The sequence below is a fragment of the Rhyacophila brunnea genome, unplaced genomic scaffold (genome assembly GCF_057557595.1).
Source record: "Rhyacophila brunnea isolate RB1 unplaced genomic scaffold, BYU_Rbru_1.0 scaffold_9, whole genome shotgun sequence".
Lineage (NCBI taxonomy): Eukaryota > Metazoa > Arthropoda > Insecta > Trichoptera > Rhyacophilidae > Rhyacophila > Rhyacophila brunnea.
Window position 1 is genome coordinate 10233655 of NW_028233361.1, and position 23817 is coordinate 10257471.

Sequence of the window (23817 nt, forward strand, 5' to 3'; positions counted from 1 at the left end):
GCCAAAACTGGATTTGGGGACCGGAATGTCGTGGATATGCAAATTATACTAGAGTATCCGAGTACTGAACCTTGTGGGATACCGGCGGGATGCGTGGAGTTATGTTGGTGAACAAAACTTTTTTTCTACTATTTTTCCTTTGAATTGTTTTATTAAATTTAGACATGTATTTGCATGTTATTATTTACAGCAGCTCACGGTAACCTGCATAATATGTACGTATTTTTTTCTGACACGGCCGTAAAGGTACCTAAGTATATAATATTGCAGTATTGTGAGGTCTCACCAAAGAACTCAGACTATTACTCGTCGATGGATCATAACCATGTCTGTCTAGTGCTCCCTTCATCGGTGCTCAGCGCTCAAACTCTATATTCTCTATGGTTAATGCCGCCATCTAAAACGTCAAACTGAAACTTCAAAGCATATTATTAGTCTATTGCTAAATGCTTCAAAAATCAAAATGAGCGAAGCGAGGTTGGGGAGAAATAAAAGGGTGCATTAACAGCGTGATTGAGATTTATAATTGACTAGTGGTGAATTATTAATTATCCGGGAGTTATTTACTTTTGGACATGATTGGATTTGGGGAACAACCCATTTAACTCGACTGTTTACAATGTGTTTACTTTGAAAGAAGGCACTATTACTTATTTTCAGTTAGGATCATGTCTAAATCCAAAGTATCGACGGAGTGGAAAAAGCGCGTAAAGTCTGAATATGTGAAGCTTCGCCAACTTAAGGTATGGTTCTTCCTTTCTTTTTGAGGAATAAGTGTGATTTCGCAATCCTTTGTGTACCTATCTAAAGTATGTAGGTAGGCACTACATACGTCATGTTGTTCTTTGATAGTCAATACATACATGGCCGAAAAAGCTTTTTGATTTACCAGCAATAATACATTTGGTAATGTTAGATGGTAGATGACCGGATGACCTTTTATAACTTTTCTTTTTCCTCCTAACCCAACCTAACCTAATCTACGCCAACCTAATCTAACCTAACCTAACTGATAATGATGCATCGAAATATATGAAAATATCAAACATTAAATTAACAATATTGGACCGAAAAGCATCTCCCTGACAGAAAAAGGTATTTAATGTAATTGTCTACACGTTATAAACTGTTTCTGCAAAAGAAAATGATAAATGGTCATGCGGTGATCTGTGGCACTATAACCATACATTTAATTAACGGCACTATTGAAGGGTTCCCAGCTGGCAGTATTGTGATGTACGAAATAGGCGTCGTCCGAGTTGTGTCAAAATTCAAGCTGAAGACAGTAGGTAACGGAATCGTAGTCAGGGAAAACAGCGAGGTCGGTCAACTTTAAATAGCAATTACATGAAACGTTCAACTGCCAACTCCATAGCCACGATAGTCGACATCCATTTTCACTTCAACTTTTAAATTCTGGTTTTACACTGAGTATTCGAGGCAATCGTCTCGCTGTCTACATGGTTCATCAAAGTTTTCACTTTATCAAGTCATAGATAATACATGTATATAGATTCGCAAGTGACAATCAATATTATTCTCGGTAATACAGCGCCATCACAGAGCGTGCTTGGAAAACTACTGAAAAAAGTTGAAAATGAACAGTAAAGTTGAATAACAAACACTTAATTAAGTATATTAGTTATTATTTTTTACTTATTTTTACAAGGAATCACATTTATAACAATTAAGAATAATTGAGTGTGTCCTAACGACAAAATTGGTCTTGGAATTAGTATACTGCCATCTAGTCAGTGTACTTTGCATTACATTACATATGTATGAATTAATATTCACCGCCGTAAACATCACCTATTAAAATAAATCTCCATGAAGAACCCGAACTTTCCCGAAAAAATATGAAGTTGATGGAATACAAGCCTGTCGGATCTGCCTGCGCTAGTATTTTCTAGGCTAGGTACTGTCTATCACTAGGCCATTTTGAAACCGGTTTGAGGCACGAGTTTCAATATTGGGACCATACCTAAAATAAATTTTGATATAAATAAAAAGGATTTCAAGTTATACACATTTATATTTTTATAAAAATCAATGTTTTTTAAAATGAATATAAAAAATATTAAAACAATGAATTAGTCAAAAATCTAAACAGTCAAAAATTGAAAACTTAATAAACTAAATTTTAATAATAAATATGACCATAATATATAATGTAATAATAAGATATAACCCTGCAACGAATTCACATTTTGTTTAAATTTTTTTCAATTGTAAGTTTATCTTTGAATTAAAAAAAAATAAATCTCAAATTGCAAGCTTCGTATTTTTCTGCAAGGTTCTCCCTCTCAAGGCTCCATGTTCCACTCTCATGTTCTCCTTCTCTCTAGGCATGCCTCTCATCCTTAACTAAATACAGTAAATCACTTGACACAACCGGTTGTTCAGTGAGGCAGATATTCTTGAATGGCTTAGGATTTCTGGCTTTCCCTATGACCAAAAGCTTCATTATGTGTGTCCCGGTTGCATTGGAGCACGGCATAATTGTGATGCGGTCCTTGGGCACTTTCCTCCTTGATACATTACTTTCTTCGTGATAAACGTATGTTTTACGAAGGAGGAGTTTCCAAAATAAACCCGTTTCATCTGCATTGCATACTTGTACGTGGCGGACTACTGAATTTGACAATTGAATGCCGGCGAGCTTGATTTTATGCTTTCAACTAGTAAAAATAACGGCGGATTATTATAGTAGTTGTTGGATAATCGAGCGGCGGATTACTGAGAGTGTACTGTAAACCGAAAAAAGCCCTTACGTGGACAGGGCTAATCATGTTGATGCGTGATTTGATCGGTTCATAATATACGCGCAGTTGCCAGTATTATCAATAATTATAAGTAAACTAAAAAATATATACTAAACAGTCTTCCCTCATATCGGCTGATAATAACATGTAAAAATAACTCCAGTGACGAATTCGTAAATTAAGTTTAGTCTTTTTATGAATTTCCTCAAGTCTGTTGACCCCTGCCATTAGACCATTTTACCTACTCATGATGAATAATGTTGGAAGTGCATTATTTTCGAGAAGTTTTATCGTCTAACTTCGGAAATATTGAGATATCAAGAAGAAACTTACTAAATTTGTACCAACAATGTAGTCTGCAAGCTGTGCAGGTGTCACCAATATCGGACCAGTAGTTTTTGAGATAATTGAGGATTATGATTATATAATAATGATGATATTGTGTTGTTTTCAGCGTTTCAAGAGAGCCGATGAGGTAAAGGTTGCATGGGCCAAAAACCTTGGGCTCGTATCTGGTCCACTTGATTGTAACCAGTGGAATAGCTTGCCACCTGGTAAAAGCACTTCAGAAGGTGGAGGGAAGGAAGCTACGGCAGTCAAGGAGAGTCAACGGAAGGGCGACAGAGACAAATGCGTTCCCTTTTGGCCCCCGCTCGGGTCTGACCCTCCTCACAAAGACCACATGAAACTCGCCGAAGTGGTCTGCTCAGATGGTAATATTTATAATATATATCAGTGGCGAAGGGTGGAAGTGCACACTAAACATTGTCAGTCATACTTATTTGTTTTCATTGAACTGATAATACAAATGTTGCTGGGCCCATTGGACTGTCCAACCTAATCGTCACAAAGGCCAATTTTATTTTTTATTTAGAAATTTTGCAGCGTCATACTGTCAACGTGAAGATCTTTTTATGTACTTTCATTGTTCAGCAGTTTTTTATTAGCTTTTGTTATTTACTACAATTTTTAATATTACTTCTATGTGCTCCTCTCTCCCATGGGCACTTTTAACCTAATGTCATGTAAATTTTCTTAAAGTACACTTGAGTGCATGGCAACCTCAGTCTTGGGTATCTGCTCCTGAGACATTTTCAGTCATTAAGAAAATACTGGTGCCTCACATCCAAACATAGGGTCCCGAGTTATGCCACAATACCCGCAATTAAGTTATGGGCATTTTAATTTGTGGTTTTGTTCATATGCTATCAAATGGTTAATTTGCACTTTAATGGTCATCGTTAAATTTTATTTCTGGCAAGCATGAAAGCCACTCATAGTTTTTTTTAATTATGAGGAATGGTTGTTTTTACGTTAACTCAATGCATTAGATTATTGCCCTGAATACATTGAAAAATGATAGCTGCAGGATTCGTTTTATGTTACATTAATTGTATTTAAATTCTTTTGATTTCATAACAAACATTGCTTTTCTAAATCTTTTCAGCTCAGTAAATACAGTCGAACTTGGTTATTACGAGGAAGATGGGACCGACTGAATTTGCTCGTTATAAACGTTACTCGTTATATCAGAGAATCAGTATTTTTAATTGAGCGGTCACATAACACAAGAAGTTGCAATTCAAACAGAAATACATACACAATTAGATTTTTTCCCTGAAACAAGCATGGCATTCATAAACTACAAAAGAAGTTGTTTATTGTAATGAACGCTGGTAGGTACCTACTGACTTCACAAACCTTGGATTTTTTACATGCAATTTCAACCATATGCGTGGATATTTTTTCAATATTGTCGGCGAAAACACCAATTAGGTAGGTACTTAGACACTTAACTAGTGTCATAATATACGTAATCCGATCCCAGCGGCATCTTGTCCGGTCGGATTTTATTGCTTAGGGTCGAAATGTTTTTAAACGATCGACACATTAACAGTGTTAAGAAAATTTTTGACGATATTTTAGCTCGGTATACCCGATAAGTAGCTCGAATAAATGTATGGAGAAAATCATAAACTAAAATGTCAACGAATGTTTCCTCGTTACATCCGAGATCTCGCTATACCCGTGATCGTAATAACAGAGTTCGACTGTATAACAAATGCAGTCATATTATGCTTTGCTTTGTCAGAGTTTTCTTGTAAGAAATTTAAAAATGTAACAAAAACTGCATTTAACCTGTTCTATGCCAGGAGGTATTAGTATGGCCATATACGGAGGGCCGCGATTGTCTTTGAAAAAAAAAACATTAGTAAATATACTTTTTTTTGCATTATATTAATACTATATCATATAAACTTACCAAATTAATACACAATGTGCCCATTTACGCCGTCATTTATCGAAATAAATCAAACTTAATGTTTCACAAAACGTCAGGGTTGTCACAACACTTACACAGTAGAGATGAGAACGTGATTATGGAGAAGTAATTCTGCAATATGCAGCTTCATATGCACTGGGAATCAAAACATCTTGTTCCTCTTCATAAAAATCTACATCAAAATCACTGTCATCCGATGTACTTTGTGTTCCTTCCATTTTGATTAGGAAGAAGATAAAAAATTTTATATGTAAAAAAGTTCAAATATCCCAGAAAATTGACTTATTATAAAAAGATATAAAACAAAAAAGTCAAATAAGTTAAACACTATGCAAGTCCCGACACTAATATCTTATAAAATAAACAATTACCGACACAACACAGATTACGAAGGTTTAAAAATTACGAAATCGTACCCGTAAATTACGAATAAAAAATAATGCAAAAAGTTTAAAAGTAATTATTATAAAACTATCATAAAAGAAATGAATTATAAAGTGAAAATATTTTAGCCGCGAAACCGAATTAGATATGTCAAATACGACTACGAATATTCAACTGGTATGTATTCCTAGATGTGTCACTCCTATTGAGTATTAGTGTATATTTAGGAATCACAGTATTCCCCGTTTCTCGTATGCATAAGCGAACCATAATTTCGATTGCCTCTACTATAAGTAAACGGGAACCCCGGCGTGTGATTTGATAAATATCGGATCCGTGGCACAGCCCTACTAGCGACGCGTTCTGTTAACCCAAGAAAGCTTTGTTTAAAATTGACGTTTCGTTGATGATAATATAGAAATTGTGAAATGTAAGTATTACACCATGATCCTAAGAGATGTCACTGTGTGGGCAATGTGATTGAATTATTCAAAACATTGACCTCGGCCGATATATTGCGTTTCAAGTGGAGCGTCTTTGCACGCGCATTTTGCTTGGCCGGCCCTCTGTTCTCGGAATAGAAAAGCGTGCTAAGACGCTGGCGGCAGTTATCCGGTTAAGGCGATGTCTTCGGCCTAAATAACACATATAATGTGACTTTTACGCCATCTATTTATATTTAAAGGCATCTACCATGAATTTCTAAAAATCTGTTATTAAAAACTTTGGTCAGTTTCAATCAGATGGCAGTGAGTTACCATAACTAATTTTAAAAGTAAATTAAAGTTGCCAATGGAATGGAATTCTAGATGAATAAAATTGCTAGACAAAAATTCATTTACATATTATTATTTAAGAATATAATAATATATTCTAATATAACCACTTGAGACCCGAGGGAGAACCAGCCATCAAAAAAAATATTTCTTTGATTTTATGGAAGAGAAGTATTAGTCTATTGACAAAAAATTTTTTTTTACGTTTTTTTTATTTTGTAAAGTAAAATATACTATATGCACATACCAGGTAACACTGCAGATGAATATTACCTACTCTATAAACTTAGGGAAGGTAAAGAAAACAACTTGTCATAGGAATGGTCAATTTTAATAGAACATTACACAATAAAAACAATACAAAAACATTATAAATAGGATAATTAAATATATTTACACTTAAAATTAGTTAAAATTATGAAATAAAACCCTAAATATCGTCGTTGAAACTAGAAAATTGTGTAACTCCGTTTTAATCGAAAATTCACTTTGAATGCCATCTAGTGGCCGTTGATAATATCTATCCGTCTTGCAAATTTTGTAATTCCAGAAAAATTGTATCATTGTTAAATCATGGATGATTTCACTCCAAAACCATACATTTGTATAGGAAACCATAATGTTTTTTGTCTCTCCTGTAAAGTAGTGTTTTTGGAGTTACACAATTTTCTAGTTTCAACGACGATATGTACTTTAAAATTGCTTTGAGCTGCATCCTATACTGTGTGATACAGCTCAAAGCAAAATTTTGTGCACACGTATATATTGCATTTTATGCAAATATACCTGGTGCGGGACTTGCATCCAGGGTATCTGCACACGGATGCTAAATGGTGGCCAACGCTGTCCAAACGTACCTCAGCGATCGGTTGGGGGAAAACCGTTCTCCTGCGAGCTGGTGGCTCTGTGTCTACCTGCGATGTCGACATGTTTCTTGGCCGACCTCGTGCTGGCAGTGTTAAAATGTTGGCTACCCGATCTTCATACCGAATCATAGCTTTTGCTAATCTGATTCAGTACGACAACAGTCTCATAATATCCTTTCGGGGTACATTTTCTAGTTTACAATTCCGCATATACATTAGCCAACAGTTTACTACCGCCAAGTCCACAAAGTGGTTAAAAACCCTCACAGGCCATTTGCATGTCTTCATCGCAGTCCTGTAATAAGCAATTATCCGATCGCCGACATGCCCTCTCGCCAACAAATCTTCCTCCAATTCCGGACCAGCATTCGGCATACTGAAACAATAGGAAAAAAATATTATTACATAATCCATATTTCCTCATTAATTCAAGTATTTAGCAGTAAAAATACAAATAATGATGGGTAATAATATGTTTTGATTGAAGTTTACTATTCAAACCATCAACTCCTCATTCGAGACAATCGCTACATCATGTGTACAAGATGTAATGAATTCTTGTTTTTATGCCAAAGCATGTAATGAAAATGAATCTAGTGTATGACCGGATGGTATATAAAACCAATAAATATATTATTAAGAAAATTGTAAACCTACCATTTTGTGAGCCAGGGAAGCACCCTGGATTGTGATGTCGAAGGTTGTAAATGTCGAATGTAAATGTCGTCGCTGTTGTCGGACTCGTAACCGTCGCCGACTTCGCAGTCTGTCGTCCAATATTTCGTCGAGTTCATCAGTATTAAAAGATTTATCTATATGTAAACAAAAAAACATAACCTAATTACATTCATATACTCGTGTCAAACTTATCACTGTAGCATTGTGAATAATTATAATGATGATTATGAGATACATTTTCGAGACAAGTTTCAGTAATTTTGAATGAAATTAAAATTTTATTTTATTAAATTCGGTTCTACAATCATAATATGCGAATGAAAGAAATTCACTATCTATTAGATAATTTACAAAACGTACAAGATGGGCTCGATGACATTTGTCATAAACATAACCTCAAACTAACGTAAAGTATTTATAATTTTACGAAAACGATAAGTCTACGCCTAAAATAATATATATTGATGATAAATGCATGATGGTGATTGAAAATACAGTATATGTAACTCTTTTCAATAATTTTTGAATGTTTGTTTGACAATCAAAACTGCGTGACATAGTTTGTCATTTTGATGTACGATAATAATATTATTTATTATACACTGAAAAGTTTACTTACTTGACAAAAATGTTACTGATGAGTCGATTCCTTCCTGTTTTCAAACAATATACCTAATAATGGCCAAATAAAAAAGAATTGTCATAAATCCGATATTAGATCGAGAGCACGAATGCTACCATAGACTAATGCTACCATATGTTAAAATGCGAGATTTGTTTATTTTGTTGATTATTTTTATCATAAATAATGATAAAAAAACAGTTGTAATTTAAGCAAATACTAATTGCAAATAATTCGCAGTTTCAAATTTTGAATATAGGCAGGTTTATACGTAAATTAAGTTAATATTGTAATTTCAATTATTAAGTTATTTTTATTCATATGGCAATTTCGCCTCAAACTGATAAACTGATTTTTGTCAAAATGCAGAGAAATGTTATTTTGTCTTGTCTATGTGTGAGTTTCATTTTCAACGTCATGTTATGGTATGTGTGTTTTGTATGGAGATATTTTGTTTCCAAATAATTCCACAACGGCAGCACCATACAGACAAACATGTTGCCAATTTGAGCAATTATTATGGTTTCGATTTCTATCGATTCGTTAATATACAAAAATACAAGATTAAATTTAAATAACTGCCGTAAAAATTAATAAATAATATTTTTAATAGAAACGCTAAGCGTTATTCGCGATAAATTGCGTGTAAGCCGAGATTTTTCGATTTTAATTGCGTGCTTTCTAACCTCTAAATCGATGTTTTTTAAATTTGAAAAAAGAGATATAAGGATATAATAAATTCCAATTTTCGCTTAGCGTTTCCCTGGGTAATAGATTTACGTACATTTTTATCGTAATTTTGATAATAAATCTTATGTCATTCATTCTTACCACCCGATAGAAATGTACCGAATTTGACACTTATTTTTGGTATATAGAACTCCATGATACTTCTTAATTTTTTATTTTATTTTTCTCATTACTTTTGAATATATATTTACCGATTAATAAACTTTTCTAGCTATTTTTCGATAACAACTTTACCTAGAGACATCACCTTAAGCACTTTTTTTAAGTTACCCTGTAAAATTTAAATTTACGTATACATAGACCTCTTTTCGATGAATGCCTTCAATTTATTCTTGGAGTACCATGTCCTTAATAGTAATCATAATGTATTGAATTATTATCAATCTAACTAAATGCACTTTCCAGGAAGTTTTCAAAGTGTCAGGGTGCGCGTGATTTATGCTGTGGCTCCGATACCAACCATGTACACATGGGCGCCAACTCAACAGAACTTCATGGTGGAAGATGAGACGGTGCTGCACAATATTCCTTACATGGGTGATGAAATCCTCGATCAGGACGGCACATTCATCGAAGAGCTGATCAAGAATTACGATGGAAAAGTTCATGGTTGGTTTTTATTCAGACTGTTTAATTCTAAGAAAGGAGTCAGAGTTTCGTCTTTTCGCTAGACATTTCACGTATGAATTTTAACATGTGAGTCACAATCTGCCTTGTAAGTCAGTCATACATAATCTTGTAAGGATGCGTCATAACTAAACAGCTACAAAATCCATTAGAAGAACAGTAGAACAATAGTTGCGAGCTTGCTGACAAAAAACACAAATTACACCACGCAGCGCATTTTGACGTTTACCAATTTTCACAACCTATCAAATAGCACCATCCAATGACTATTTATAATATGTGTCACTTACGCTTGAAGAATAAGATTGGCGAGACAGTCAGCATTATTACGTGTAAACAGAAACTTCTCTGAGTAATTTTTTTGGTTGTAAGTAATCCGGCAAATTGAAACAGTTTATGTATCAGCTATCTAATATCAACATTTGATATTTGATTTGACATCTTCTTCCTTTTTTTTATTTAAAAATATTTCTACTATTCATAGAAATATAAACTCACTTATCTATTCAAACATATTGTTCTATGAGTGTGTTTTTATCTATGGTTTTTATACTATCTACTTTCGTACAAATAGGTACTGAAAAAAAAATCAATTCAAAATTCAAAAAAGTTTTTTGAGTTTCACTGAAGGTTCCATCCACTTGATGTTATAATTTATTTTGTCGACATTCTAGGTGACAAAGAGGACGGTTTCATTGATGATCAACTCTTTGTTGATTTGGTCCATACCTTGGTGCCTTTTCAATCGAAAGAGGACTTGAACGAAGATAAAGCGGCCCAAGAGTCTTCTGCGTCAACGTCACGCGAACTGCGCAACTCTAAAGATAACAGCGATGCCATTGCCTCAGGGAAAGACAAGAAGTCTCTGAGCTCTGTTGAAGTCGGAATTTCTAAAATAAATGAAGAAGACAAAAAGGAAAGTCGTAAAAGCAGTACTGATGATAAACCAGATGATAACAAGTTTCCCGTGTTTGCAATATTTCATGCTATCAGCTCGCAGTTTCCTGACAAGGGTACTCCGCAAGAGTTGCGAGAAAAGTAATTATGTTTGTTTTATTAAAAAGTAATGCGCTGAAAATGATTTTTGAGGTAAGAGAAGGCTAGTATAAAAATCATAGAGCATCTGAAACTGGCTTTTAATGGCATTTTGTTTAGGTACCTAAAATTCTTTATTTGTGATAAAAAACATAATAAAATGCTCTACAGACATTCTGATTTGGTCAGATTCGATGCGTGTAGGTGTTAAATGACAACATACTGTCAGGGTTGATTGTTAGGTGACCATGCCATCCAACCGCCTGATTGCCCGATTGAATCAGATCACCTGTGGATTGTCAGGTGGTTTTCAGGATTAAACAGTGAGTAGGTACATGTTGAAATTTTTTCATTCCGTTGGCCATTTTTATTGCCATTGCATATTTGTATGTTAATAGCGTACATCCTTTCTTTGCTGCTTACTTATCCAAAATTTTTGGTTTTTCTCTAAAAATGGATGCATGGATTCTGGTCTGTTGGCAAAGAAAGAATCAACTAATAAAGTCATGCCATTTGTAGGCAATACCCAATTTGGTTGGGCTGACAATAGACTAAAACATATTATTATATAATATCAGGCCAACCAAATCAGAGTATCTGTAGGGTTTATAAGTTTGGCAATGTTTGATCCATGACACCATGATTAGTGATATTTGATTGAATTAATCGATTGATTTAATTTTTGTGTAATAAATATTTTTGATTTATAGGTACATTGAGCTGACATCTAGGGCTGATCCGAACGCACTACCCCCAGAGTGTACCCCTAATATTGATGGACCGATGGCTGAAAACGTGTCCCGGGAGCATACCATGCATTCCTTCCACACCCTCTTTTGCAGACGGTGCTTCAAATACGATTGCTTCTTGCACAGTGAGTTTAAGAATGACAATTATAATACATACACCATGATAAACTTCAGAGTTTTTACGGCTATCTAACCATAGTAAAGGGTGCTTTTTTTAGAGGTGTAGAACTTTAAAATGAAATAACACATAACAATTGTGGTAATGGACATGTTATTGGCTTTATTCGAAAGATAATTTTATGCCATTAGTGTTTAAATATGCAATCTGGAAGTCCAATTTTCGAGCAGCTGGGGCCGTATATCAGCAATAACGCGGCGAATGTTGGCTTCCAAATTGTGTATCGTCTCTGGTTTATTGGCGTAGACTAACGACTTCACATATCCCCACAGAAAATAATCTAAAGGTGTTAAATCACCCGATCTTCGAGGCCAATTCACAGGTCCATAACGCGAAATTATGCGTTCATTTAATGTTTTCTTCAATAAATTGATTGTGGCGCGCGCTGTGTGGCATGTTGCGCCGTCTTGTTGAAACCACAGTTCTTCCACAGTAATGCCATTCAATTGGGGAACGAAAAGTTAGTAATCATAGATCTATAGCGCTCTCCATTGACTGTAACATTCTGGCCGGCATCATTTTTGAAGAAATATGGACCAATGATTCCACCAGCCCATAAAACACACCAAACAGTGACTTTTTCTGGATATAACGGCGTCTTAATAATGGCTTGTGGATTTTCTTCACTCCAAATGTGGCAATTTTGCTTATTGACGTAGCCATTCAACCAAAAATGATCCTCATGATGGACCATTATGTCGACCGTACAATGGACATGGTGCACGGTATGTTTCGCGAATTGAAACATGGTTTTCGAAATAGATTTGCACAATTTGCAACTGTTGTTCTGGCGTAAGTCTATTCATGGTAAAATGGCAAACCAAATTGACCACAAACCAGCTGTCAGCTGTCAAATTGGCTGTCGCTGGAAAAAGTGTTGGCAATTTGAAAAACAAACCTGTATAAAAAACACCCGTTATGTATGTATTTTGATACAAAATTGTTATATATTTATTACCGCCAAGGAGATAGTAATAAAATTGTGATAAAGTGATAATGAATTATTAGTGTTCAACATGAAAGTATGTGTAGCGTCCCGCCTGAACTTAGCCTTTTGCAGGTCTTACACAGTCATGTACACAAGTCCAAATTAACACTTTTCATATTAGATTTATTTGACTCAATTGTATATAAAGTTAATTTGGACTGTGTAATATTTTCTGACATTAACTGTAAAGTGTCATAATATTCCCATGTGTGACACTATGAAGGGCACAAGGTTATAAGTTAAGTGGTGGATACAAATTTAATCTAATATTTAAGTTCTAATAAGTAGTTTTGTATACAAACTGTATACAGGAATCAGTTTTAGTGACTCGAGTTTCGCCTTTCGGCATCTTATGGTTAATCTACCTATCTTATATACATTGTGCATGATGATGCCAGAAGACGAAACCCGGGTTACTAAAATTAAGCCATGATTAGGTACATTAATCGATTGAAAACGAGGTAATTATTTACTTTACTCTGATTGGTAGAGTTGTATGATGAATTGTTCATTATGAAAAATTAGTGCCCTGACACATAATATTTACGATTTTTCGAATGGGCATAAATTTCATTTCAAATTATTTTGTAGTGTTTATGTATAGAAACATTACATCTGTTTATTTATCTGAATCTAGGCTTATAGAATAGTACAAAACGTTATCAGATTCCTTCTGTTGATAGTATTACAGTTTAATTTAATATAACTTTTGATACAATAAAGCACATGATAGAGTACATAGCAGTGGCAAAGGGTGGAGGTAGGCTGTTAAGGTCCAACATAAATAATACACACTAAATGTTGTCAGTTAAACGTATTTATTTTCATTGAACTAAGACTACAATGAGTAGATAGTGTTTGGTAGACTTTAAAATTCAATTAAACTCTGCCTAAACCAAACTAAATTATGCCCACAATGGCTGAGCGGATTAAGCGTCAGCCTATAATGTTGTAGGTCCCAGGTTCGAATCGATTGGTGTTTTAGTCAGAGTATCGACCTAATATGTTGAGCAAGTGGCCAACATCCATTTCTCGTAAAAACAAAAAAGCTTTAAATACAAACCTACACTCTGGTGGATGCCCATATGATCTTATTAGGATCGGACATGGTAAAAAAAAAAACCAAACGATAATAGTTTTGGTGCGCTATGGGCGATCCGACAAAAATAGTGCACACTTTTTCAGTCAAACCAACTTATTTGTTTTCATTGAACTAAGAATGCATAATCTATTACAGATGGTGTTGGTTAGTTTTTTAAAATTCATACTACCCTTGCCTAAATCAAACCATATTCTTCTATCTATAAAATATGTATAGTTTTTGACTATTATCTATTGTGGCTTGGTTTACACAGGGTTTAATTGAATCATAAATACTAACCAACACTGTCTGCACGTTGTAGTCTTAGTTCAATGAAAACAAATACGTATGACTGATTAAGTTTAGTGTGCACTAGAGGTGGGAAAACTGGTTGATTTTTAAGACTAAGTATACTTTTTACCAATATAATAAAATACTTAGTATCGAAACTTGTTTAAAAATACTTACTAGTATTTGGGATATTATATAGAGCGTTTGGCGTACTTGACTTTTTAGAAGCCATTTTAACACAAATTGTTTATACATATAATTGTTATCCATTTACACAATCACACATAACATTTGAATTCAGTTTATAAGTTCCAAATATAACACTAAAAAATCGAGAAACTCGACGTGACAAAACCAGATAAACGCGTAAATACTTATCAGAACTCGAGCACTAGTACCTATTCCGGGACTTGAGACTGACGTCAACTCGATATAATTCTCAACTAAACTAACTTCATATTATTACTATAAAACGAATATGTCACCATTTCTGCCCTTCACTATACCAACTTTACAACTGGGGAGAAAGGGAGAGCAATGACAGTTGAGTATATCACGGCTAGACATACGTGTATTATGCTATCTCGCTCGCGCGCATTTGATGTTAATAATATTGAAAGTTTACCAACAGTACCAACTAGCGAGTCGTGGCGATGATCTCACCGCATTTCAACTTCGAACAAGTTTATTAGGCCACACATACTGAGTATGGATAGTACATGCCGAGACTTGAGTACGCAAACTGGTGACAGTATTTCTAACTCACCTCTAGTGTGCACTATTTATGTCGAATCTTAACAGCCTATCTCCACCCTTTGCCACTGCTATTTAGATGTACGAGGGTGGGTCAATAAGTCCTTAGAAAAGCCGACAAGTGGCGCGACTAGTACTGTAAGCGGTTTGTTTTCATGCAGCGGCACTACCGATTCAGTATGCTGCGAAGTTTCAATCAGATTGGTCGGGTTGTTGTGTGTTTTTCGTACATTTAAAAAAAAAATTTGCTTGTGGAAAATGGAAAAATGGAAAATGGAGAAAATTGAGTTTAGAGCTGTTATTAAACATTTTAATATAAAAGGGTTAACAGCTAAGGAAATAAAAAATGAGTTGGATTTAGTTCACGGCATATCTGCTCCTTCACTTGCAACTATTTATAACTGGTTAAATGAATTTAAACGTGGTCGTACATCAACAAAGGATGAACCACGCTCAGGACGTCCTGTAGAGGTGACTACACCAGAAATGATCAATAAAATCCACGATATGGTGTTAAGTGACCGAAGATTAAAGTTGAGTGAGATAATTGAGGTTACAGGGATCTCAAAAGGTAGCGTCATTTCTATTTTACATGACAAATTGGGCATGAAAAATATTTCTGCAAGATGGGTGCCGCGTTTGCTCACAGTCGACAATAAACGCAATAGGGTGGTGGCCTCTAAAGCCCTGTTGTCGCTCATGCAACGCAATCCAGATGAATTTTTTCGTCGCTTTGTGACTGTAGATGAAATAAAAAAAAAATACAAAAATAAAAACTGTTTTAATGCTTTTTTCTAAGGAATTATTGACCCACCCTCGTATTTGACAATATACTGTATTTTTTTATGATGAAGTCCTGCTAATGCAGGTTTTCTGTTCTGGTTGCAAACAGGAAGTCAGTCTTCAGGTAAGATGGCAAATAATCAGTCATCATAAATCATCCACCATGATAGTTGCCATCCACAAGAACTTCTCCATTTTGAATGTTTCATTATGTACATTCAAGTTTCATTTTTCATAGTGCTTATTTTCAGCAATCCTTCACCTGTATGAATCATTTTTATCACCATGCATTATGTTAAAATTATCATAATTCTCGTAATAATTGAAAGAAATCAATGTGATATGTACCTAGCTTTATCTGTTATTTTTCTAACTCTTATTTATATCATTTTTTTATATTTCGTGTCAGTTTCTTTTTCGTAATTAAATCTTTAATCGTAAATTAATCTTGCCTGATTTTATTACGATACGACAAACAAGCATGATTCATATTATTCACAATCATCGCTGTTATTAATTATGATTCATACTAAATAGATGTTCTTTTTATCATTGTTATAGATATCGTACATTTGTTTTGATGTCAGAAGTTAGAATTTTTATAATTGATTGTAATTTTGTAGGACTGCAAGCATGCCATCCCGGACCTAACCTACAAAAGCGGAAAGGACCAGATCTGAAGCCATTTTCAGAGCCCTGCGGATCACAGTGTTTCATGCATTTGGTGGGTGATTTTACTATGACAATCTTCTAGTATTTTGTAATAGAAACACTTCAAATGTGGTGTAATACTTAAAACCTTGAAGTGATTTGATAACATTTCATAATGATAAAGCAATAATTTTTTCTTAAGCATAATATTTAGCGGCTTTCCAGGAAGCCGGAATCTAGTTAGCTTAAATAACAGGCAAACCAGGTTGAGGTTCTCTTCTGGCATCCGCAGTATGTGGCCGAGCCAGGTCCAACGTCTTCTCTCCACTCTCACTGTGTTGAAAGACTGCTTGGTTCGTTCTCTTAACTCCTCGTTACTCATTAAGTCATACCACCACCGTACACACAGTATCCATCATAAACATCTGTTCTCCAAGCTCAGTATACGGATGCTCTAAACCAGGGGCGGGCAAACTTTTTGGATGGAGGGCCAAATTCAAGAATTCAAAATGAGCGGCGGGCCGCAAGTAAAATACCATTTTTAGATATACACTATTTATTATCACGAAAAATAAACATTACAAAAAAATTAATGAGAAGAATGAAAGTGTTGTACATTTTTTCAAATTCAGGTGTTAATTTTGTGGTTGATATTTTCAAAACTGCTTTGTAAATGGGCATCGGAGATATTTGATCGTAAAGAATTTTTATTGAGGTTCATGATCGAAAATGTTTGTTCACATATATAGGTTGATCCAAAAACAACGAACATTTTTCTTGCATTTTTTTTTTTTTTTTTCTAGATGCCTTTATGGATACCTCGCATTTACTATCGAGGTTTCTTAAGGACTTTGGCACGCAAACTACTCTACTTGATGCTAGTCAAATGAAAATTGTGCCGGCTGAGAGAATATGCCTTATTGAAAACTGTTCTTCTACCCGCATCGGGTATTGCTAATTTGAATTCGGCCAGGGCCTATGAAACCGCCTTGCAAAAACCCTGGAAAATTCTGATGAATATTTTGTCGTATTCATTGGGAACTGAGGACTGCGATTTGTAGTCGAGTTTTTTCCCGTGGTTAAAGAAATGTCGCATAGGACTGATATTCTGAGCATATACTTATCCTATCTTATATGATTGCAGTCACTGGATCTGAAAGGCATGAATCATCTTTACATGTCACCATTTATTATTTTTATTCTTTTTATTACATCAATACAGAAATTACAAAGTGCATCTCTTCTGGCCTCGTTTGCCATGGTCCCCGGAAGGTCTCGAATGTCCGCATCTGCCATCTGTAAAAAAAAGTTCAGGTTGTGCCGCTCCTCGCTAAAGATTTGGCAATCTAGGAGTAAATGTAGGACGTCCTGGTCGCTTCCGTCGTCGCATGGACACTTTCCATCAGATGTTTGCTTAAACCGGTGCAGATATGCTCGCATGACTCCGTGACCTGTAAGAATCTGAGTCATCTTAAAACAATCTTTAAGTTGTTCGAATTTGTCTGAATTAAGGGCATTGTAAAATTTGGATATATCTTCACGACGATGCAATTCTCTTAAATCAGTGTCACACTGCAGACCAATAATCTCAAGTTGTAGCTCTGGCAGTACACTATCAATATTTATTGAAAATGGATCGCGTACTGTTGCTAAACTTGTCTCAATTTTTCGGAAGTCACCAAATCTTTGTAAAAAATCGTCATTCAGAGCTTTAATAATTTTACCATATTCTTCAAATTTATATTCTGGTATATTCAGCAACTTCAAAGTTGGAAAGTGGTCCACGTTCTTATTCGATATTTGTCGAAGGAACAACTTGAGTTTTAATTGAAATCCATTCAAGTTCTTCACCATATCGTGGGCATATATTTTTTTTCCTTGCAACGCAGAGTTAAAAGTATTTAAATGTGTCACAATATTCAACATAGAAAATAGTGGTTACATAGTGTGAGACGAGACGCAAGGAAGACGTACTGAGATAATACATTAACGAAACAACAAATTCTTCAAATTTTAATCTATTGTCAATATTTAAAAAAAAAATATAAAAAACGTTATTCATAATCAGAAGTACAATTAATGATGGCGGGCCGCAAAAAAATAACCGGCGGGCCACAGTTTGCCCTCCCCTGCTCTAAACCTTCGTAAGGTGCCACAATTCGCTACCCTAAAACAGCACTGTCAGAATGTAAGAGTCGAAAAGGCGGCATTTGGTTTTACCCGAGTAGAGTTTTGAGTCCCAGACACTGCATCGAGTTGAATGATGCTCAAGTCATTTCCAATGCCAAATACCATCTCCTGTGATGTGTACTCTCAGGTATTTGAAGCTGTTTACGCTCGAGTAAATTAAATATGATGATATTGCGGGTAATGACGACTCAGATGGTATTTTCTACCCTCAAGAATTCAAAAATAATATTAATACAGAGATCACGTGGACCCCGAAGACAGCATCCATATTGCTCTGATGTAAAAGAAGTCCTGGTATTAATGTTGTTTTATAAAAAAAAAAGTATGCGACATTTACAAAATGGAGATGTTTTGGATAAGTGTTTCATATTTTCAAGCGCCTTTATTAATTTTGTAATATGTAAAGTGTGCTATTTTTATTATAGTATGCATGGAATTTTAAGTCTTTTATTAGTTTTTGACCATGAGTCTTGATCAATAGTTTTGTAATGGCATGTAGTTTTGAATCTTGGTAAAAGTTGCTAAAATTATATATTATGTTTGTTTGTATTACAGGAAGGCATAAAAGAAAAACTGGCGCTGGAAAAAAGAGAGGAAGAGGGAGGCGGAGGCGAGGGTGATCCAAAAGTGAAAGAGAAGAAAAGCCAAATCAACGATTCTAGCAATGAAGCCAGCTCTGAGGATAGTAATGATAGCAACAAGTTTGCAAAAGGTAAGGATACCGAAAGATATATTATGATATTTTTTTGCTTGAAGAAGTTCATGTTAAGTAGTATAAAACATAAGTAGGTACTTAATAAATGGTAAAATGAAATATTTGTTTTTGTATCGATAAGAAATGTCACATAATCCATTCACAAATAAAACAAGTCACCAGTCAGTGGCGGCTGGCCCCTTTGGTCAAATGGTCAATTACCCCCCCAAAAATAAATATCTTACAATCTAAATACATTATACAATTTCAATTATCTCCTATATATTATTATCCTACGCCTTTTTCCGTTATGGCGAGTGATTGTAACGTGACGCACGCTAATTTATATGTATATGTATCTAACCACCATACACACGCACATATCTCAATTCTCACAGTCGTTCGCTGCTCGGTCAATTTTATGAATGCCAAGATTCATATTTCTTAATAATATTTCTTTCTCTCTCATTTTTCATATGTGAGACGGAAAGAAAGCACAAAACACGCCTTTTTTTCATATTGTTTTATCGCTTGCATACACAAAATTTTGGTCATTGCTGAAAACGAGATAGCTTTACTATTTTCAATATGTAAAATGAAACAGAATGATATATAAAACGTCATACTACTCAACACTTTTTCCTTAAATGTTTCAAGAGTTTTGTTTTGTGGTTTCAAGGTCTCATTTGAGCGGCAAACCTTTTTGTTCTTATTTGTTATCGCTTATTATTTCAAACTGACCATTGTTGTCTGAAAGTTTCATATGTTATTAATTGTAGTTCAGTTTAAATCCAAGCTTTGAGTAAAACCCATTGACTGCATTCTCTGTATTAAACCATTGTATACAAGTTACCGATTAAAATGTAATCTGCTATATTAATCATAAAAGTTACCTTCTAATAAGATCAGTGGAAATATAAAAAGTGTTTATATATAAATGATCCCGCCATTCCATAACACTAGGTATTATAACAGAGTTTTTATTAAATGTGTTTGATTGTTTTAATCTTATGTACTTAAATAGTATTAAGTACAACAGTTATTAGGTGTATAAATAGACACACAAAGTTTGGTTTTTGACCTAATTTACAAAAAATTATAACGTGTTGGGTGCAATTTCGGTTAACGATGGGTTGACAACGTGAAAAATGGACATTTTTTTAAGGGTAAGTAACCTACCTATAACAATTTCTAGCACTTCTTCTATAATGTATAAAAAGCCAATTTGCAATATGTCTTTTAAGTATACAACGAAAAGGCAAATTAAAATAATATATTCAAAATTGCCCTACCCATTTTCGGGCTTAAGGTCGCCATTGCCACCAGTATTGCCAAATTAAGTAAAAAATATCGAAAAATTAGTAAAAATAAGTATCATAGGTTTGTCGTCCATTACCTACTACGTGGGTGATAAATTTTGATAACAGTCATGATGGAGCGTTTTTATGTATGATATTACGTTGCGATGTCATCTAATTGTCTATTAAATGATTTTAAATGTTTACATAATTAGTTTTTGTGTTAAAATTTCATTGTGAATTTTACTGTTACCTGTTACCTGCTGTGAAAATAGGTTTGATATGTTTGAAAATATTTAATTACATTCCTGTATTTACTATCCTTACACTATTTCACATTTCCACAAGAGTAGCTAGCCGACTCAGATCAATGGTGTCGGAGTAGATATTTTTTAGATGCAAACTGGAGATGGTTTTAGTAAAAACTTTATTATGGATGGGTTTGTGGCGATCAACCTCTCCTGTGAGAACAAGTACTGTCGGCAAAATCTGTAACATATGAATCAATCGCGGAAATATTATTTAATTATTCTAATATACATTTTTTACAGGTCGTCAGCGGTATTGGTTTGGTACACTGTCAGCGAAAGTAAGATTGTGTAGTACAATGCATTCTTGGCATACAAATTTAACACGAATCCAATTATCAATTGCAAATAAGAACTTATACCCCAGTAATATTTATTATGTTAAAATGCATTTCTCACCGAAGGCATGTGATACTTAGTGTCAGGATTATTCAATCTTGAGGGGTTTAATAAATAGGCTATCACGATTGAATGAATATCTCGCTCCGCATTTTATCTTGGGAGAAAACTGTCACTCTTTATCATCGCACCTCGGGCTAAAATATCTATGTACCTCGCTGTTATCATTGTATCAGTCCTTGTGTCAATCTGTCAAATAAACACGCAACCGCTGTCAACAATCATACTTCAGTTCTTCACTCATCTCCTGTCATCAAATGAAAAGACCCTAGCGCGATAACGTTTAAAATTCCAAATCAGTAATCTAAAAACAACAAAACCTCACGAGGAGGCCCCGACCAAAGGTTTGGCTTTCCTGACCTACAACATAGTAATATTATTGCAAAACGCATTATACCTGAGACGGTCGAGGCCAATGTCATTTTTACAAACCCTAAGCAAAAGGTACGGCCAGCCACCGCACCCCTAGCCCCTCTCCTCAGCAGACTAGATCCCGCCGAAATGAAACATGCCCTTGGAAGATCAGTTTCGACCTACCGTCCCGCCTTCTAATTATTGTGTCTGTAGTAACACGCGGTTATCAATAAATATTGTAATAAATAACAAAGTGCCCGTGAAACTAAATTAAATAATGTGTAAACACGTCCACATGGAAAAAAATACTGTGAAATGTGACAAAAACAAACCCACCCTTGAAATGTCGGCGCCGTGCGAAGTGAAAGTTCTCGGCAGACTATTGTAAAATCCTACTGTAATACAATCGATGTTTGTATAATTTAGTGTGATTAAACTTCTCCGCGCGGAGGAACTGTCAAATTAAAATTTTTCGTGTTGTAATTTATCCTATCTGCTATGATGTCACACATAACCTCCAATCGAAGCAATGCTTCTACCAGCTACCCATGAAGTACTAAGGCTTCTACCAGCCCACACATGTGAGTCATTCTTCCCGGTATTACTCCTCATCACATGATCGTCTGCTTGCTTCCAAAGGTTTATGTGGGAGGGTTTGTTTTCACTTTGGTTAAAAAACCACGGAAATTAAATATTAAGTGTGTTTTGCTATTCACACAAGATATAAAACATAAGTAACAAAATGTTTGGATTACATGTTATTATTAAAACTAGGTACAGTACACTCCCAGTAATCCGCCGCTCGATTATCCGACAACTACTATAATCTGCCGTTATTTTTACTAGTTGAAAGCACAAAATCAAGCTCTATAATTCGCCGGTTTTCGATTGTCAAATTCAGTAGTCCGCCGCGTACAAGTATACAACGCAGATAAGACGGGTTCATTTTGGAAACTTCTCCTTCGTAAAACGTGCGTTCATCGCGAAGAAAGTAATGTACCAGGGAGGAAAGTGCCCAAGGACAGCATCACAATTATGCCGTGCTCCAATGCAACCGGGACACACAAGCTGAAGCTTTCGGTCATAGGGAAAGCCAGTCCCAAGCCATTCAAGAATATCTGCCTCACTGAACAACTACTGGTTGTGTCAAGTGATCCTGTTTAATATTTAGTTAATAAACTTAGCTTATAAATATGTATAACCGTAATTTTCTAGTACAAATTTCTCAAAAAAACTATTTTTACAAATTACCTGTTTTAATTTTTACCATATTTTGTATGTATGCACTATAATCCGCCGCTTTCACTAATTGGACACTTGTCTGGTTTTGGGGTGGCGGATTACTGAGAGTACTGTATGTGTTCTTTGGTGCGAAAACAAGGTGGCGATTTAGTTTGCGCGGTTTTAAGGCTACTTCCCGACTACTTACCCTCTATCCTTCCAGCCACGCAGAGTCAAGCGAAGTTACTTTATCTTATGATTCGTGGAATTCTTTGTAATGTTGTGCATCACGGTCTGGCATTCCTCTATTGTCTCATTTCGAGTATGTACAAGTTCTTTTCTTTCTAACTCTGTCGATTACAGGATTATTTATGGGGGATTTAGGCATTTATTACATTATTTAGTATCACTATGTACCTACCTACTATTATTTTTGGCAGTTTTAATGTTTGTTTTATCTTATTTTCTTCACCCTTATTAAGTGGAATAACCATACAGTGCTTACAAGAATCTTAATCACTACATACTTATACTCAAATTTTTTTGTGAATCTAAACATATTTTTTTCAATTAGGAAGCAACAGTAATTCCAGCGTGTGGAGTAACTCCAATGGAAAATCACTAGAGCAAATTCAACAGAACTCTCCATTTTCTTTGCTAGGTAAGATTAAATTAAGGTAATGGTATTTAGCACTGATTTTAATTTGAAACAATTATATCGGAAATTTGGTTTAGATAATAGATACCTATGTAATGGTGGTAAACGGAAAATATGTATAAAAATGGAAAATGGAAAATAATGTGTGGGTGTCATTTCAATATCAATTCAATTTTCAATTTCAATTTATTTATTTTTTAACATATTGTGGACATTACATATTATAAGTTTAAGACGTTCACAACATGACATTTAGAAACAAAGAAATATAAAAAAGTATTACATAAAAAAAGAGATAGATCAGTATAGAGATAGATACAGTATAACCCCTATTTTACGTTTTTTAAGAGACTGGAAAAAAATAACCTAATTGGAGGGGTATGGAAAAAAAGAACATTAAAATTTTATGTTTCTAAAAAAATAACGTTTTATTA

The 23817-nt window shown here is 34.7% G+C and overlaps 1 protein-coding gene across 1 annotated transcript in view; it reads left to right on the top strand.

The window, feature by feature from the left end:
* The first annotated feature begins 438 nt into the window (after positions 1-438).
* E(z) (histone-lysine N-methyltransferase E(z)) overlaps positions 439-23817 on the top strand; it is a 37404-nt gene continuing 14025 nt past the window's right edge. Inside the window, exons 1-8 of the mRNA XM_085959777.1 lie at positions 439-743; positions 3220-3478; positions 9531-9734; positions 10427-10790; positions 11498-11661; positions 16234-16334; positions 19007-19163; positions 23300-23386. Of these exons, the coding sequence (XP_085815903.1) occupies positions 669-743; positions 3220-3478; positions 9531-9734; positions 10427-10790; positions 11498-11661; positions 16234-16334; positions 19007-19163; positions 23300-23386 (1411 nt within the window). The 5' untranslated portion in view covers positions 439-668. The remainder of the gene's footprint in view (positions 744-3219; positions 3479-9530; positions 9735-10426; positions 10791-11497; positions 11662-16233; positions 16335-19006; positions 19164-23299; positions 23387-23817) is intronic.